The sequence below is a fragment of the Fukomys damarensis genome, unplaced genomic scaffold, assembly GCF_012274545.1.
Source record: "Fukomys damarensis isolate Sample0158 unplaced genomic scaffold, DMR_v1.0_HiC HiC_scaffold_19, whole genome shotgun sequence".
NCBI lineage: Eukaryota > Metazoa > Chordata > Mammalia > Rodentia > Bathyergidae > Fukomys > Fukomys damarensis.
The window spans coordinates 59,244,646-59,263,043 of record NW_022900931.1 but is presented as its reverse complement, the minus strand read 5'-3'; the positions used below and the strand labels follow the sequence as shown (position 1 = coordinate 59,263,043).

The 18,398-nt window shown below is 42.2% G+C and overlaps 1 protein-coding gene across 2 annotated transcripts in view; it reads right to left on the bottom strand.

Annotated features, from left to right (window-relative positions):
• Window positions 1-14,741: 14,741 nt before the first annotated feature.
• Window positions 14,742-18,398, bottom strand: part of Psmc4 (proteasome 26S subunit, ATPase 4) — an 8,416-nt gene continuing 4,759 nt past the window's right edge. The window contains exons 7-12 of one of the 2 annotated variants that reach the window (XR_778441.3): window positions 16,290-16,457; window positions 16,131-16,207; window positions 15,828-15,996; window positions 15,586-15,641; window positions 15,249-15,419; window positions 14,742-15,155 (exon numbers count right to left, since the gene is read on the bottom strand). Coding sequence is in view for 1 of the 2 variants with exons in the window: in XM_010614499.1 (XP_010612801.1) it covers window positions 15,306-15,419; window positions 15,586-15,641; window positions 15,828-15,996; window positions 16,131-16,207; window positions 16,290-16,457 (584 nt within the window). In the remaining variant the exon portion in view is untranslated. Of the gene's footprint in view, window positions 15,156-15,177; window positions 15,420-15,585; window positions 15,642-15,827; window positions 15,997-16,130; window positions 16,208-16,289; window positions 16,458-18,398 lie in introns of those variants that run through there. The other variant, XM_010614499.1, reaches the window with a different exon arrangement.

Here is an 18,398-nt window from a genome sequence, read left to right as displayed (position 1 = left end):
AAGAAGTAAAAGATTCAGAACAGGAGTTAGCAAACTTTCTGTGAAGGGCCAGAGAGTAAAGATTTTAGGCTTCACGAAGCATACAGTTACTGCCACAGTTAGCTGTGCTAGCACAAAGATAGCCACAACAACATATATGAGTGCAGCTGTGAGATCATAACTATTTATGGACACTGAAATTTGAATTTAAAAACTTTATCATCTCTTTATCTTTTAAAAAAGAATTAAAAATTTTTATGTTATAAGATATTTGTCCTTTGATTTGCCCATTTAAAAATGTAAAAACCACATGAAACTGATGAACTGCCCCAAAACAGGCAGTGCACTCTTTGACCTATTGGCTATTATTGCTCCTGGCCTAGAGAACTTCACATTATTTTATATATATATTTAAAGTGTGCTACCAGGGTTATCGAACCCAGGCCCTTGCACATGCTAGGCAAGTGCCCTACCGCTGAGCTACACACTCAAATGCAATTTGAAAGAGGGAAAGTGTATCTTAGTCTGCCCTTTTTAGAAGTCATAACATTTTCTAAGTGTGAGTAGGAAAATAGGTCAGGATGGACTTCGTGAGTTTCTTCCATACACTGGTTTTCAAGCACCAAACCAGATAAACTGAATCAAAATCTATGGAAGCAAGTCCTAGATATCTACACTGTAAATCTGTTTCATTAGATGACCTTGACACAGATCATTTGAGAACCTATACATAATTCTTTCCCAAAAGGCTCCCTCTCCCTTTAAAATAAATGTAAATGTATTACTACAATAAGAAGCTTTTGCTTATCTGAAAGACCCATGCAAGATACTCAATCTTCTACCACAAAATTCCCTTTCAGATCCTACACTATGCCACAGCTTTTCCATTTTATGGACTTTTCTCTCTTCCAGAAATCCTCTGGCCTTAGTTCTTGGTATGGCTGGCTCCTTTTCACCCTTCAGGTCTTAGGTTAAATGTCACTTCCTCAGGACTGATGACCATGTCTATCCAGTCCATGTTCTTGATTCCATGTTCCAATGCCTAGTTCTTGGCTTTCTCAATTATATGTTCGTTAATATTCTTAATTTATTGTTCTTATGTGACTGTTCTTATGGCTACAATTCCACAAGTATAGACCTAATCTGTTTCAATTTCTGCCATGAAAAACAACTTCCAAAACACATAGGACATGCTAAACAATTGTAGAACAAATAAACCCCTGGCTTCAAAAAGGTAATAAGAGCAGTAAACGTTACAAACAAGCCACCAGTAAGGCAACTTAATTTCCCCAAATATATCTGTGATTCCAATCATTCTGATCTTAGTGTAATCACTAAGTGTACGACAGTGTACTTTGCTGTATCATTCCTGTACACAAAGGAACAAATACATATCCAAGATTGCTCGGTCAAAAGTATAAACGGAAAAGTCATGTTTTAAAACTCATCATTCTCCAGCTATGTATGGCTAACTTCTCATTCCCGTTGCAATTATAGTATATGTGCCGCCGAAGTGAGTGCCTCTTTGTCCCCATTCCAAGTGGCACATTTAGTAAGCATCAGCTGAGCATTTTTATTACTCATTACACAGGAGGACCAACTCCCTTCTATTTAATAATTATACCGCAGATTCTTGTTAATGGAGCAAGGATGGGAAAAGTATAAACATTAGAAAGAAGATAAAAGCCTTTATTCTTAAATGTACCGGGTTGAATGGTAGCTTCCAAAATGACTGTCCATATCCTAAGTGCCAGTACCTGTGAATGTAACCCAACTTGAAAGAGTCTTGGGGCCAGGGATTTAGCTCAGTGGTTCGGTGGCCCTGCCTTGCAAGTGCAAGGACCCGAGTTCAATCCCTGGTGCCGAAAAAAAAAAAAAAATGAAAGAGTCTTGTCAGATGTAATTAAGTTAACGGTCACAGGATGAAATCCTGCATTTTGGACAGGCTCTAAATGCAATAGGTATACTTAAAATTTTTTATAAATACATATTTTCAGTACATAATGTTTACATTCCTTGTGTGAAGTTAGTGCTCATACAGAGCACACGTTAATTGCTTTTCATTCACTTTCCCATCCCTCTCACCCACTCCTTCCATCTCTTGATCTTCCTACTTGAGAAAGATCTTACAATTACTTATCTTTTATTCTGGCCTGTATTTATAGTTTGGGTCTCTCATAGAAACCATGTGATATTTAAGCTTGTGTGTCCAGTTTATTTCACTTAACATTCTGGCCTAAGGTGTATTCATTTTCCTACAAATGATTTGTTTGTTTTTTTATGACAGAGTAGTACTCCACTGTGTATAAAACCACATTTTATCAGTTCATCTGTTGATGGACATTTAGGCTGCCTCCAAAATCTTACACTGTCTATTAACTCTTGGGTAGATATATAGTGGGGGAAAGTTGAGTCAGATGGAATTTCAGTTTACAATATCAGTGGGCTTTTTTGTTTTATTTAGCACTGGGGATCAAACTCAGGACCTTGTGCTTGCGAGGCAGGTGGTAGCACTACTGAGCTAGGTCCTGGGCTTTTCTTGGGGGTAGGCCCATTGCCTGGAAAGCACATCACCTACAGAGAACTTCCAGGATGCTGTAGCCGGGAGCCATCTTGAGAAAGCACCTACTGTCTGAATTTGGACTACTTTCATGGTCAGAAGCATTGCATCTTCCTTGGAATTGATTCATGGTGTAATACTAGGCTAAATGGCCCTAAGATTAAGGGTGTGAGTGCTACCTGCCTTAAGTATCCTGGATAGATAAAAGGGGCAGAAAGGTGATGTTAAGATCTCTTGTTTTGCTACCTTCTGCCCACCATGAACTGTGTCTTCTCTGCATGCCACCCTGCCTTGGAGCCAGCTGATTGTGGACTGAAACCTCTTCAAACTGTGAGCTAAATAAACATTTTATCTCTTAACTTTGGGTTTTGGGTATTTTGTCTGAGTAATGACAGAAGAAGGAGAAAGTTCTTTCAGAAGCTCATGTTGAGAGGATACTACTGTTTCCCCAAGTTTCATGACTTTTTCTCTAAAGGTCTTGAACCTTTGAAAGGAGCTTTCCCAACATCTCAGGGATGTGCCTCCCTGTGCAACCCTGAGGCCACAACTTGGGCCAGCTTCTCCCTGCCTGATCTTCCATCAGTCACCTGTGTACCAACTCCTTGTCCCTTCTCCCATGTCCATCCAGGGCTCTTGTTCTTGCCCCAACAAAGTCATCACATCTGGCTTAGGAATGCTGCATCCTGCTCATGAGAAAAAGAAATGGCACGTGTTGCAGGAAAAAGAAACCTAAAATAACCACAGCCTCAAAATGACTTAATTCAGACTTGGTTACATTTATAAGGAACTGTAGGTCAAAATAGCACTGGATAAAAATTCATGGCAAAGAAGAATGCCATTGAATATTCACATTAATGGTGGATTCACAAGTACGGTGCAAACAGTCCAAGTAAGAGAGGGAAAAGGTCTGTTCTGTGTTTACAGACTGAAGACAGTGACTGTGACCACAGACTTCAGTCTTGTGACCTTGCTTCACATCTGCCACCTGCCAGTGTAAGACCTTGAGAAACGTTCTTTACCTTACTGAACTTTATCAAATGCAAAATGGGACTAATACTACCTACTTGACAGGGCTATTGTGAAAATTACATTAATATATGTAAAGGCTTAAAACGACGCCTAGAGTATGTATATTATTTTGTTGTTCCTATTTTGCTAAAAGAAATAGACTTAAATTTCCTAAAACACTAGCATGTTCTCCTTAGTTCCTTCAATGGAAAATGCAAAATTCTCAGGCTGTAACTTTCACCACGGAGCAGGTTAAAAAGAATGATCTCTTCTAGAATAGGGTGTGTTTACTTGGTTTGAAATGAATTCTATGAGGACAACCCACCACTGTATAATCCATAGAGCTGTTTTGATAATCTGAGAAAACCGGAGCTCCAATTCTAGCTGCTTTCTTGCAGGTGGGCCAGATATTAACACAACATCACTGCAGGAATTTGGAGACACACAGTAGATGAAATCTGGTTTCTCTGAAAACATATCACACAACTCAAATCTAGGAATCATTTAGAAAGGCAGGCAATAACAAGGGCCAGAGGAAGGAGTACCTTTAATAGATGGGGATGACAAAGGCACTTAATACAGGTGCCATTTCCACCTCACCAATGCTTGCTTGTTTGTTTGTTTGTTTTTGAGACAGGGTCTCACCATGTAGTTGAGACAGACCTGGAACTCACTATGTAGCTCAAACTGGTCTCGAACTCACCGTGATCCTCCTGCCTCAGCCTCCCGAGTGCTGGGATTATAGGCGTGCACCACCACGCCTGGCTCCTCAGCTGGCTTCTTAAAGCTCTGAAATTCAACAGGAGAGAAAGCTGACACTCCAGGAATGAGCATGGAAATTATTTGGGGAGGTATCTTACCCAGTGACCCGAGGTGGCGGTAGCTCTCCAACATCACACCCCTGTACAAGTCTGTGTGGGGTCCTGGCACCCCGACTCCTCTGGAGAGAGGTCAGTGGCCACATCCCTGAATGCCAGGGACATCTGAAATGACAAACTTTACATGATAAAATACATTACAATGTATTTTCAAGATGGGAAACTGCTTTGTAGGAAAAAAGAAACATAGCAAGCAAGCAGACGGAGGTTCAAGCCTGCAACATCTATGGAATAAAGAAACTGATACTTTGGAAGTAGAGTACCTACATACTTTAAAAGGATTTTGCTGATGCAGACAAGAGATCTTGGGCTGTACACTACAAGATAACATATTCACAAGTCTAAAAATGAGAAACCTGTTTCCTAATTTAATGAAACAGCATGAATAAGCACACTGCTTATATTATGTGCCTGCACTGTAAGTTCTGAATGTCAGTTCCATCACATGCTCTTCCCTTCAAGGAAATTTTTAAAAACAGAATTTTCCTCCAAAATACCCTAAAACCTCTTCCTTAGAAAACAGATCTTGACTGACATCATTGTCGTCAAAGCTCAGGTTCATCTGCATGCAGCCTAATGTTACAGACAGGGCACACGGATGACTTAGGAATGGGAGAGCACAGGTGAAATAAGAGGGGCAAATGAAGACACCAGGCTATTCGGCATCATCCTTAATGCGACCAGAGTTATGGAGAGCAGGCTTAGCAGCGTTGTCCTAGGAAGTCTCAGGATACTAAAAGTGATCGTGTGAGGGCTGGAGGTGTATGGCTCGGCAGTACAGCACCTCACTAGCATGCATGAGGCCCTGGGTTCGATCCCCAGCGCTGTAAAACAAATCACACGGATTTTAAAACAGTATTTCAAGGAAGGCAAACATGCACTTACCTAGGCCATGGTTTTAGAACTGTAAGAACTTGTCAGTCCTCGGTGGGCTGCTTTCACCAGGGAAGCACTGTGTCCAGAGAAGCCAGGCTGCGGAGGAACAGGCGATTTTGAGTCAATTACATCTCTGAACTCCCAGAATGACTGATGTTAATGAGGCTGTTTTCGCCTTCATTTCTATTTTCAACCCCAGCGTGGTTCGTATACAAACTGGGGGAGACAGAAGGAGTGCAGATAAAGCAGAACCCTGCATGTACCATGGGAACTGCCCGAGCAGGTGTAGATACAGAGACCTCCTGCACGAAGCCAGAACAGTTACCCCCGCAGAAGGATGCCCGAGTTTCAGATGCCGCTGATCTTTGGCTGAGGCTGAACTGCTGAAGCCTTGAGAGGTCTTCTGTCCATGTCCACCTTAGAGCAAAGAAGGGGCTACGCCATGCAAGCCTGAGTATCATTCCTGGCCCGGATCCATTCCTGGGCTCCAGAAAAATAGCAGGCAGGGCTCCTTATAGCAAAACTGCAACTGACCAAGTTGCAGTCCTGGCCAAGCCAGAGCTACAGTCCCCAGAGTTCTCTTGGTTCTTTCTAATCGATCTCTGTTTTCTACTGAGATCATTTATTCTGTTTTCCTGCCGGAGGTTACTGACTGCTTTACTATCTTATCAAAGATGAGGAGATGTGAATTCATGTCCACAAGTTGCCAAGTGACAACAACAAAAATAGACACGGACCTTTATCACTTTAAAATTTAACCATGCAGTGCAGTTATCTGCACTGGTAAGGAGGCTCAAAGTAAGGTTCTTTTTCTGAATTCACAATAAGAGGCAGAGCTGTTTTGTTCTGTGGTACTGGAAACTGAACCCAGGTCTGTCACACTGAGCTATATCCCCAGCTCATTTTTAACTTTATTTTGAGACAGGGTTTCACTCAGTTGCTCAGACTAGGCTCAAACCTATAATCCTCCTGCCTCAGCCTCTAGAGTGCTGGGATTACAGGCATTGTACCACTGTGCCCAGCCAGCTCTATATATTTAACATAAAGATAAGACTAGCTTTTGCCCCTGGAGCCTAGGTGTTAATTCTTCTTTTGCATGAAAACCAAACATGGTAGTTCCCTAAATATAACACATCACCCACTGAACTGATAAAAGTTCAAAACAGTTAAGGAGATATTGTTGAATAACTAACTTGTTTACTGGTGTTATATCAAAAAGGTTTAAAAACATGTTGCCCTATGAACAACATCAAGGGGAAAATACTTTACAGATGTAGATTTGTACAACCTTAAAATAGAGCATAGAGAAGTATGTTAAAGAATGTAACTATGCCCACCTACTCCTGGGAGCTGTCTAAAGCAAATGATTATAAACGTATAGTAAGATGTCCATATGTATGGTGGAGTCCAGGAGACTGGTTAGATAAATTCCAGAGCCTCTATGTAACAGAATATTAACTAGATATTAAATACCACATTATGGGCCGGGGATTTAGCTCAGTTGTTCTGCTGCCTGACTTGAAAACACAAGGACCTGAGTTGGATCCGCGGTACCAAAAAACAAAACAAAGCAAAAAATACCACACTAAACTGTAGAAAAATATTTAAATGATGTGGGAGATAACCAGGACACATTGTAAATACAACAATCAGTTTTAAAATCAGAATGTATAAATATAAAACATGTTGGAAACAAATTAGTTTTTTACATTTGTATAAAATATACATATATATATATGCAAAGGAAAGGATACATAGGCAGAAATCAAAACAGAGAAAAAGTTCAGAAATGTATATACCCATATATCGACACTAATGATCTACAAGGCACATCTAATCTACCTGAAATATCTAAATGTAATCCATAAATTGAACATGAAAAATAAACAAACATATATATTTATTTCATGTCAATAAGAGAAAGCTCTTCTATAAACTTCCTCTCTCCAACTTGGCAAAAAAGTTCAAAATAGCCAAAAAAAAGAGTGATGACTGGGCCGGGGATTTGCCTCAGTGGTGCCGCCACCTGCCTCGAAAGCACAAGGTCCTGAGTTCGATCCCAGGCACACAACACACACAAAAAAGACTCCAAAGGGTGATGACATTTTTATTGAATCTTTTTTTCCCTTTAGCTCCTAGTGATTCTGTTTCTGTTGTTATTATTGTTTGTCTTTTGTAGTGCTTGAAAACTGAACCCTGGGCCTCATGCATGCTAAGCAAGTACTCCACCACTGCTCTGCACTCCAGCACTAATTTTTAAATATATGCCTGTGTATATTAATATGCCATCACCTTTCTTGTGCACTGAACCTAGCCACAGTCAAACTTCCTTTCCAGTACTCCCGATGGATGTGTTCCTATTTATTTTGCCTATAGCTCTTCAAACCAAAGTTTAAATTAAGAACAAAATAGCTTTGCGCAGTGGCAGCATCATAGCCATTGAGGCTTAGCTGAGCTGTGATCATTGCTAATTAAATTACAACTAGGGCCCGGGATTTAGCTCAGGGATTCTGCTGCATGCCTCATAAGTACAAAGTCCCGAGCTCGATCCCCAGTACCAAAACAAAATTAATTACAACTACATTAAAAGTTCAGTTCCTCAGACACACTAGCTACACTTCAGATTCTTAAAACACACATGTAGTTTAGAGCTACTATATTGGAGAATATAGATATATGATATATCCAACCTCAGAGAAAGTCTTTCTGCACAGTGATGGTATAAAGTGTACCTGAGTCAGTGTATTTGGTCAAAACCTGATGGTGGTAGCTAAAGAAATGGTAGCTAGGAACTCTTAAGACATATGAGCAGAAAACAGGTTTAACAAGGTTAGTTACAATACACACTAAAGTGTTGTTAATATTGATTATAATTCTTTTGGGTAGATACCCAGCAGAGGGATGGCTGGGTCAAATGGGACCTCTAATCCTAGTTTTTTGAGGTGTCTCCATATTGATCTCCACAGTGGTTGCACCAGACTTCACTCCCAACAATAACGGAGAAGGGTTCGTTTCTCTCCACAACCCCGCCAGCATTTGTTATTGGTTGATTTCTTGATAGCAGCCATTCTTTCTGGGGTGAGATGGAATCTCAGTGTTGTTTTTATCTGCATCTCTTGAATGATCAGTAATGCTGAACATTTTTTCATATGTTTATTTGCTGCTTTTACCTCTTTGAGAAATGTCTGTTTCAGATGACCATTTCTTAATTGGGTCTTTAAATTTGGCGGGGGGTCTGATTTTTTAAGTTCTTCGTATATTCTTGATAGTAGACCTTTGTCTGAGGAGCAGCTGGTAAAAATTTTTTTCCCCACATTGTAGGTTGTAAATACTGAACAGTTTCTCTGGTGTGAGAAACTAAAAGTGTAAATAATGATCAAAATGTATAATTGATAATGTGAAATAGGAAGAAAAGGTCTGGAGGGGTAGGGGAAAGAAAGGAAGGGAAAGGAAAAAATATGAGAAAAGGAAAGAATGGAAACAAAGTCTTTGTAAATAGGCGAGGGTGGAGGGGTTGAAGGGAGGGCAGAGGACTGGAGAAAAGTAAGAACCAAGATGCATCACATAAAGGTACAAGATCCCAATGATGAATGTAACTGTACTGCATACCTAAAACGTACCGATAAACTTAGTGAAAAAAACTGATTATATTGGTTTTTATTGATTAATGCAGAAAAATAATCATGATGAATTACTGACCAAAACAAGAAAATTAAAGGAGTATCTAAAATTATGGGATGATGTTGGTACTGATACAGATTCTGTTGTCAGACTTTCAGTGTGACTCTCGTTCTGACAACTCTTAACTTTTCAGTTAGTTTATTGGTAAACCACAGATAAGCACTGCCCACAATCTGAGTTGTCATGAGGCCTGAGATAAAACTTATCTACCACTTAATGACATATAACTACTTACAAGTTTGGCAATATTATTAAAATAAAGGGTATTGCATGTCATCCATTTATTTATTTATTGGATGGGCTTTGTGTGTGTTATTCAAATACCCTACAACTGAGCTACAGCCCCAGCTAAAATTACCTTTGACTGTTTCCTTTTTTCCATCATAAAATGACTGTCACATTATAATGATACTTTAAATTATAATGTAACTGTCACAATATAATATTTTAAAATGTTAGACCTGAGACTGGAAGGTGCAATTATTTTTATTCAATATTAGCAAAAGAGATTATCAGATGAACAAATCTTCATTTGTCCTTGAAGCTACTGAAGGAAAATCATCATTCTTCAACATTATACTAGCTTAAAAAAAATCTAGTAAGGTATTAGAGAACTGTAGGTATGTGTGTATGTATGCATTTGTGCTGCTGGGGTTTGACCCCAGGACCTTCCAACTGAGCTACACCCCCTGGCCTTTTCATTTTTTCCTTTGAGGCAGATTCTCATTAAGTCACTAAGTTGTCCATGCTGGGCTCATGCTTGTGATCCTCCTGCCTCAGCCTTCCACAGTGCTGGGATTACAGGTATACACCACCGTGCCTCATTGCATGCATTTATTTTTTGGGACAGAGTCTCATTATATACCTTAGGCCACCCTCAAATCTGCTATGTACCCCAAGCTGGCCTCAAACTTGTGATCCTTCTGCTTCAGCCTCCCAACTGCTGCAATTATGGACATGCACCACTACACCTGGCTAGAGAACTTCATTAATACGAAGTTCAATTTTGTTCTCTTGCCCTATGTAAAAAGTTGTATGAACATTTATAGCTATTACAATCTTACCTTGTTTTCTACTATTATAGATATATCCTACAAAATGTTTGTATAATTGATCTGTAAAGAACATCTGGACAAGGGAAAGCATTGCTATGTCCTATGAATGCCACCTTAAAAATGTGTAATCCAGAAAGACTATCAGGTAAACTGTGTCATAATAATAATGCTTAATTTAGTTATGAATATTTAGAACATTTTTTAAGCTAGAAGCGCTCTTTGGCACTTTCTTCTTCTTCATACATGCACTGAGGCATAAGTAACCTATGGTTCCTCATAAGCCCAAGATCCTGAGTTCAATCCCCAGTACCACCACCACCACCACCAAAAAAAAAAAATCCTATGGTTAGGTAGAATTATTTTTTCTAACTCCAAAGTGAAGTTTCTGTGTCCTTTGATTGACAATGCAATTTCTATTGTTCAGAATCTAAATCAATTGATGCAATTTCTACTCTGAACAAATATAAACATGCAGGTGAAGACACGTGCTGAAATATACTTTCCTGAAATATTAGTAAGAATGTTAGGGCTCTTTTAAACTTTCTTCTTTGGTAAGTTCCCTATGTAATATAACTCAATAACTGAGCTTCTGCAAAAAGTAGGCATTAATTCCAAAATCGGAAGTAAACAAAATCTATATCCAATTTTAAAATAAAATTTTAACATGTTAGAAACAAATTAGTTTGACATATGCAGAAATAATAAGGAATTCCTTGCGACTAATATAAATAATGCCTATCAGTTCCTGAACATTCTTTTTACAGCAAGATCCTTTGAATGAACACAAGTCAATGATAGCATCTGTGGAATCAATATGAATTTTGTGTTTGTGTGTGTGTGTGTGTGGTACTGGGAATCAAACCCAGAGCCTTGAAAATCTGCACAAGGAAGAAAGAACAGTATCTGATTCTCCCTCTGTCTTTCACTGAAGTTGATGTATCACTTTGGACATATTCCTTATAAAATGTCTTCAAATCCCAATATTAATGAGCTTCATATAAAATTTAAACGTTATTGTTCATCGTGAATATGGGCACTTTTTTTAATGACCAACTCTTTATAAGTGTAAACCTCAAGCCAGGTGTGTTGATATGGCTGTAATCCCAGTCCTATAAGAGGCTGAGGCACAAAGGTTCCAAGTTTGAGCCCAGGCTAGGCAATTTAGTGACTTAGTGAGACTTTATCTCAAAATAAAAAATGAAAAGGCCTGGGCTTAATAGTTCAATGTGATGCCGTAGGTTCAATCCCCGGTGTCACAAAAGAAAAATAAGTAAGAATTAAAAAAAAAATAGATAATCTCAATTCATTCCCTGGAAAAAAATCCCTGCACATGATGACACAGATTTCCATGCTCAGACATCCAGTTATATTCCCACTTCTGAAAGTATTATAAGGCATATCAGTTGCCGATAGCAATCAAACCATCTCTGACCTTGCCTTACTTTTAGACTGTGGTCTTTGGAGATCAACGTCATTATACCTAAACACGTGTGTCAATGAAACAAATTTTAACATTAGATTCCAGGATATACATTTCCCCACCATTTAAGGAAATAAGGCCAGAGAAATAATTTGAAAAGTAAGCGGGTATTTGGGGCCCAGAAAGGAGATAAGGATTCACTGCATGGCCCATTATTTACAGGGAAGAAAAGTCAAGGACAGAACGCTATGCATTTCAGGAAGACCGAATGTTCGTTCCTATGTCCTAAAAACACAAATAGTTTTGCATTTGATTAACAAAGAAGAAACGCAAACTCACCTGGATGTGGATTACAATTTTTACATTTTATTTTTTAAAAAAACCTTTCTGAGAATGACAACTGGGGAAGAAGAAAATCATGAAACATATGAGGCCTTTCTTAGAACACGGGTGGACCTAGAAAATCTCCAGGGCCATATCAGTCCTGACCTCACACATAACTAGATGTGAGGAGGCTGGGATCACTGAACTCACAGGCGGATTCCTAGACTGGAGGTAAGGGGTTGCTGTTCAGAAAAATTAGCAGCTCCACAGCACCTCGGAGGGAGAACTTCCTGCCAGACCGTCCCAGGAGTCGCTCTCAGGGACACTTCTGGCTCTAAAGTCCCACCCCATACCCTGGTGCCTTCTTCCTGGTAACCTTCGCTCTGAGGCTCAATATCTCACTCCTCTCTTGGGGACTCACTGTGAGGGGAGGTGACGGAGAAAGCCTGACGGAGAGAGGAACCTTGAGCAGTGGTCAGTGATACACCGAAGAACCAAGTGCCAAGCTCGACCTCAGAACACCCACCGTCACGGAGGCCCAATCAGCTCCGACAGGGCACGGTCATTCGAGCTCGCACACTGTCACACTGGACACACAATCCCCCTTCTTCGCTCCTCACGCACGCACAGGCCTGAGACTCGGCTCACAACGCGCCAGCTCTGTGCCACAGGGTTCCTCACTTTGGGAGGCAACCCCAACCAACTACGACCCTAAAAGTGGCATTCTGCCTCACCCAGCGCCATTCCTTTCCAGGATGCAACTAACTTACCCGTGTGCTGGAACTGGCAACAAGGCACCGGAAGGGGCTCTCGCGGTTCAAGGGAGCGACACCCGTGTGGATTCTGGGAAATGTAGTCCGTATCAGACAGCCAGGTAGCTTGGGCTCCGCTCAGGAGCAGGAGCATGAGCAGGAGCAGGTGGCCCCAGCTAAATCTCCAGAACGCGAGGTTCATTTATAATACATACAACTTTTTTTTTTTAATTCGGGATATATCATGTACAGGCACAAATTCCTTATAATGAGTGTTATCATTATGTATATCTAAAAGGTATCATAAATGTTTTGCTTTCAAAGAAAAAAACCAACCCTGAAGCTGAATGTACAGGACCAGGTGCAAGCTCCATAAAAGGAATTGTGTGCGTTTCTTCCCTAGGTTTCTGGTACACAGGGGGATTGTTTTTGTATTGGTGATTGAACCTAGGGCTTTTGCTCTTGGCTTCATCCCTATCCTTGTTTTTAAAATTTGTGAGACGTCTTGCTATATTGCCCAAGCTAGGCTTGAACTTGGGATCCTCCTGCCTCAGCCTCCTAGAATGCTAAAATTATAGGGATGTACCACCATGATTAACTTCACTATGTGTATTTTTTAAATGAGTGTGCATTGCACCTGGCCTCGTCACTGTGAGGGTTACAGGATCAATTGCGCTGCTGGCTTCAGTTGGGTTGTAGCTCTGCGTGTATTTGGATATGAAACAGTGTAGTGAAGGAAATAAGAAATGTGTCCAAGACAATATACAAATTAGCCCATCAGAAAACTTACACTTTGTCCTTTCTGAAAACTTCAATTCAAAATCATAAAGTGGCTCATAGCTGCAATTCAGCCCTTGGCAGGGCAAGGAGGACTTTCATACAGATAAGGGCTCGAAATAGGGTCCAGATCCTAATGGAAGGCATTCCAAGTGGTGGCGTGGAACAGAGCATGATGGGCCACCTTAACCCAGGCAAGAAGGGTGTCCAGAAAAGGACCGCCCTGCTTGGGACTTCAGAGTACAGAGAGGTGAAGAGGGCGTTTGGGAGTGTGTTGCCCAGCCTTGGGTGTTGGGGACACTCGTGTGGGTGTGCAAAGTGATGAGAGTCAAAATCCAGGTAGGGTAAGGAGAGCACATGCACAGGTAGGGGCAACTGCAGTGATTTGAGTTTGTCAGTCACAGAGGAATCGATCCAGTAAGTAAACATCTTAAGGCTCCAGGCTTAAGAACAGCGAATTATAGATACTGGAAAACAAAAAACAGAATGAACCTTGTGATATCTGATGAAACTAAATATAATGTATGAGCTCAGAATTATCAACAGGGGTACATAAAAATAAATATAAGCAGGTTCTGGGCCACTGAGGACCCTGGGCTTGGGAGTTGTGCCACCTTGCTTTCCCTTGCAGGATCTGGGTTCCAAGACTGGCCTTGCCAGATGTGTCCCTGCCTCAGGAAAGAAGTGCGGTGCTGAGTGACTGCCCTTAGGGCTTGTATCTTATTCTGATAGAAAGTACTTCCACCTTGAGCTCCTGAGGACAAGATGTCCAAATAGTGTTTAGGGATAATTTGTGACAGTGACAAAGAAAACAACGCAATCACCAGATATTGAGCATCTGGCTGAAAGTTATTCCTCTTCCTCCTCCCTTCAAAGCTGACATGGAAAGCAATGCTTGAAACTTGGTGATAGCTGTGATGTGATCTGGGCCATGACAGCACCCGTACAACTTTGTGGTGACCTGTCATGTTAGTGCTTTGGTACACTGATCGGAGGGGCCATTTTTAACCAGTTAGCAGTGTGTACACTATCATCTCTTCTGAGATATGTGTACTGACCCTGGGCAGTTAGGACGCAAAGGAAATATTACTGGAGAATAATGACACCTGCCCAGGGCCCTGGACTTCTAGAAAATGTATTAAGCAAGGCCACTGCTGACTAGTAGGGTCCCATGTTACCTAAAAGAAATAGTACATGGGCCTGTGATACATCATGTGAATGGACAGAGGACTTCCACATCTTCTGAAGATTCTTTAGCAACTTTAAGTTGGATGAATGAATCAAGGTAAATGTAAAAATGCCTTGAGTTTGAACCACAGAGAACATTCTATCCTGATCATCTTTCAGATGTGAAAAACGGTTTGCTAGAAGTCACATGTGACTCGGGAACAGCCTTATTTGCTTGGGAAATGTTCTTTTAGCCTCAAGTTACCATTCTTTAGATGCAGAGCAATACGCCCAGGGGAGACACGATGTGCCCAAGGACAAAGAACACCTGGGCAGACACTAGTGGGCACTGGAAGGTCAGTGAAGATTTTGGGAAATTGAATCAGGTGACTAAACCTCTGTCTGTCTGATACTCCTGTATGTGAGGAAGGCAGGATCACTAAAACCCAATGTTCCACCTGCAGGAAATGGGAGTGAGGGCTTTATTTTGTGGTCAAAGACTTCTGTCTGAGATTCATTTTCCACCCGTTTCCCCAGTTCTGAACTCATCTGGCTAGAAGTCTTTGCTTCTCTCTCAAGCCGCAATCAAGGCCATGTACCTCACCCACGTATCTGTCAGGTCAGGAGGGACCCAGTGGCTCCTATTCAAGGCCCACGTTCTCCAAAGCAGTTAAACATCTAAGAAGAAATGAAATGGATTCAATCTTGTCCATTTATTAAGTAAACCAATCCTGTGTAAAGTGAAAAGAGAACTAGGTTTGAGACAGGTACCTGGGGAGGCAAAGGGAAACCTCAGTCCCTGTGGGGTATGGGGTGTGTATGGAGGGGTCACTTGTAAAACTCGTGCTCCTGCTCATCCTTCTTGATGACAGTCTTGTACGCCTTCTCAAAGTCCTTGGCCAGGACAATGTAGCGGTTCTCGCGGACAGCCAACATTCCACTCTGTTGAGGGATGAGAAATCAGATCTACTTCAACAATGGTGAAGGAAGAAAGAGGTGGGCCCATGACCCCAAGGACGGAAACAGAAGTACTGCAGCCGAGTGGTCCCAGAAAAGGGGAAGGGTCTTCACACATCCTCACTTGGATCAGAAAGAAACTACGGCTCACCTCTTGACAGATGGAGTTGATATCAGCTCCTGAAATCTTATCTGGCCGGGCCACATCTGCAGCAGAGGAGTTAAGGACACTATTCCCTGATGGGGTGAATGCCTGGAGCCAGAGTCATCCAGGGACCATCACTGTCACTACCCCACCTCCCCTGACTTTGATCACCCAATCTGGGTCATGGTGGCGGCAGAGGCGTAGGGGAAGGTCAGTTCCCATTCCCTGCCGAGACCAGAGCAGGATACAGTCTTCCAAGTCAACCTCCTCAGAGAGGTTCATCTTGCTGGTGATAGTGGAGAAAATCAATCTCTTTTGGCGGCGGTCAGGGAGAGGAAATTCGATTTTGCGGTCTAGGCGTCCTGGCCGCAGCAGGGCTGGATCCAGCGTATCTGCTCTGTTCGTGGCCATGATCACCTGGCACCGGGAGCAGAAAGTTCATACTGTGCCTTTGTGATACTCTCCTCTGTCATGATATCCTCCCCTCACAAGCCAGCCCCAACTTGCCCAGATTTCTGTACAACGCCACTTGCCCATCCTGAGCCCCAAACCTTGACATTGACGTTCTGGTCAAATCCATCCATTTGATTTAGCAGCTCCAGAAGGATTCTCTGAACTTCCCTGTCAGCTGGGAGGGCAACATGGTCAGTGCAGGGCAAACAGCACGACAAGCCTGTCCAAGACCCAGGCCTTGTTTGGCCATCACTCACCTCCTGTCTGGGCATCGAATCTCTTGGTGGCGATGGCATCAATCTCATCTATGAAGATGATGGCAGGGGCGTTCTCCTTGGCCAGGCGGAACACATCCCGGACCATGCGGGGGCCCTCACCCAGGTACTTCTGTACAAACTCGGAGCCCACGACCCGGATAAATGCAGCTGATGGCGGGAAAACAAGGGTCAGATGGAGAAAAGCCTCCGGGGAACCCCCTCTGCCTTAACTGAAACTAGGAATTGCGGAAGATGTCCTTTTCCCTGGACACCCACTCTTGGTAGCTGGGCCATTCTCTCAGGCCCTGGGTGGGTCCCAGAGCCAGCTAGAACCAGCCATCTGCCTGTGCCCCACAGCAATCCAGCAGCCCAAACCATGAATCACACACACACACACACACACACACACACACATTTGGCCTGATACATAAAAATCAGGATATTAAATATTAAAGAAGAAAAAAGTAAAACCTGAACAGCTAAGTTTCTGGAATGTATACAAGGCCAGTAAAAGATATTTTGTCCATTCAATAAGATATAAACCATTTTTCCTTTTTTTTTTTTTTTTTTTTTTTTTTTTAGTTTTTTGAGGCAAGGTCTCACTATGTAGTTGAGACTGACCTGGAACTCACTGTGTAGCCCAGGCTGGTCTCAAACTCACAGTGATTCTCCTGCCTCAGCTCCCCGCTCCCAGTGCTGGGATTACAGGTGTGCGCCACCACACCCAGCCCATTTTTCAATATCCTTGAAGAAGTCAGGGTTCCCAGGCCTGTCCTTCGCTATAAACTGGCAACTAGTTATAGGGCTGAAATTAGCTTTATTCTGGGCCCTCCCTCTGGACTTGTTTCTCAGCGTGTGGATGAGGCTATTGCCTCTTCTGACCCTGGACTGCCTGTCAGCCTTCCTACCCAACACCCCAGTCCTACCTCAGCCTTCCGTGTCCCCTAGATCTTTCAGCCTTCTGGGCTCTGCCACTCCTCACTTATCCTGGAATGTGCACCTGCTTCAGTCACTGACTTAGTACAATGCCAACTGCCACCCTAAGAAGAAAATGAGTCCCTATCTCAGTTAGGATCTTAACCTTCATCCACAAGCACGTAGCTCAGCCCTGCCTGGCAACTGTTCCCACCACACCACCCTCTGTACTCTCTGTGCTTCCCTCTGTCCACCAATGATAAATGACCCCTAATTCATTCAGGAAAAAACTATGAGTCTCTCAATCTCAGCTCCTACTTAGCCATGCTTGTTTTATCTGGAATGGAACTGGAAACAGAACAAGGACACTAGTAGGTCAGTGATAAAATCTGAAGGAGGCTAAGCTGGGTGTGGTGATGCATGCCTATAATCCTAGCACTCTGAGAGGCCGAGGCCAGAGGACGGGAAGTATGGACCCAGCCTAGGCCACTCCGTGGTGCCCCTGATTCAAAATGAGAAATAAAAGAAAGGGCTGGGCTCAGTATGAAGGCCCTGGGTTCTATCTCCTATTTACTGTACTGATATGAATTTTCTGGGTCTGATGATTGACCTATGATTACGTAGGACAGTAACATTAGGGAATCTGTGTGAAGGGTACAAAGGAACTCTGAAATCATTTTCTCTAAAATTGTTTTCAGAAAAAGTTAAACTAAATTAGGAAGAAAAAAAGGGACTGGTTCATTTCCTGGATTCTAAATAGAACATAAAGCTTTACGGCTTCATTTTTGCTCTTATATGGCCAATCATCCTATTGCCAAGATCCTCAAAATATCCCTTGTACCATCTTGCGACATGTGTCCCCCCGACTCCCCCAAGTAGGATGTAAATTCCAGGAATGAAGAGACTCATTTGCTGCCATATTCTCAGTAACTAGAACCCTTAGCACACAGCACACAATAAGTAAATACCCAATTTAGTCAAAGTACTTAAGTCCACATGCACAACTTCTTAAAAGTGCTGAAACCAAAAAAGAAAAAAAATTAGTAAAAGCCGGGCATGGTGGCGCACGCCTGTAATCCCAGCACTCGGGAGGCTGAGTCAGGAGGATCACTGTGAGTTCGAGACCAGTCTGGGCTGCACAGTGAGTTCCAGGTCAGTCTCAACTACATAGTGAGACCCTGTCTCAAAAACCAA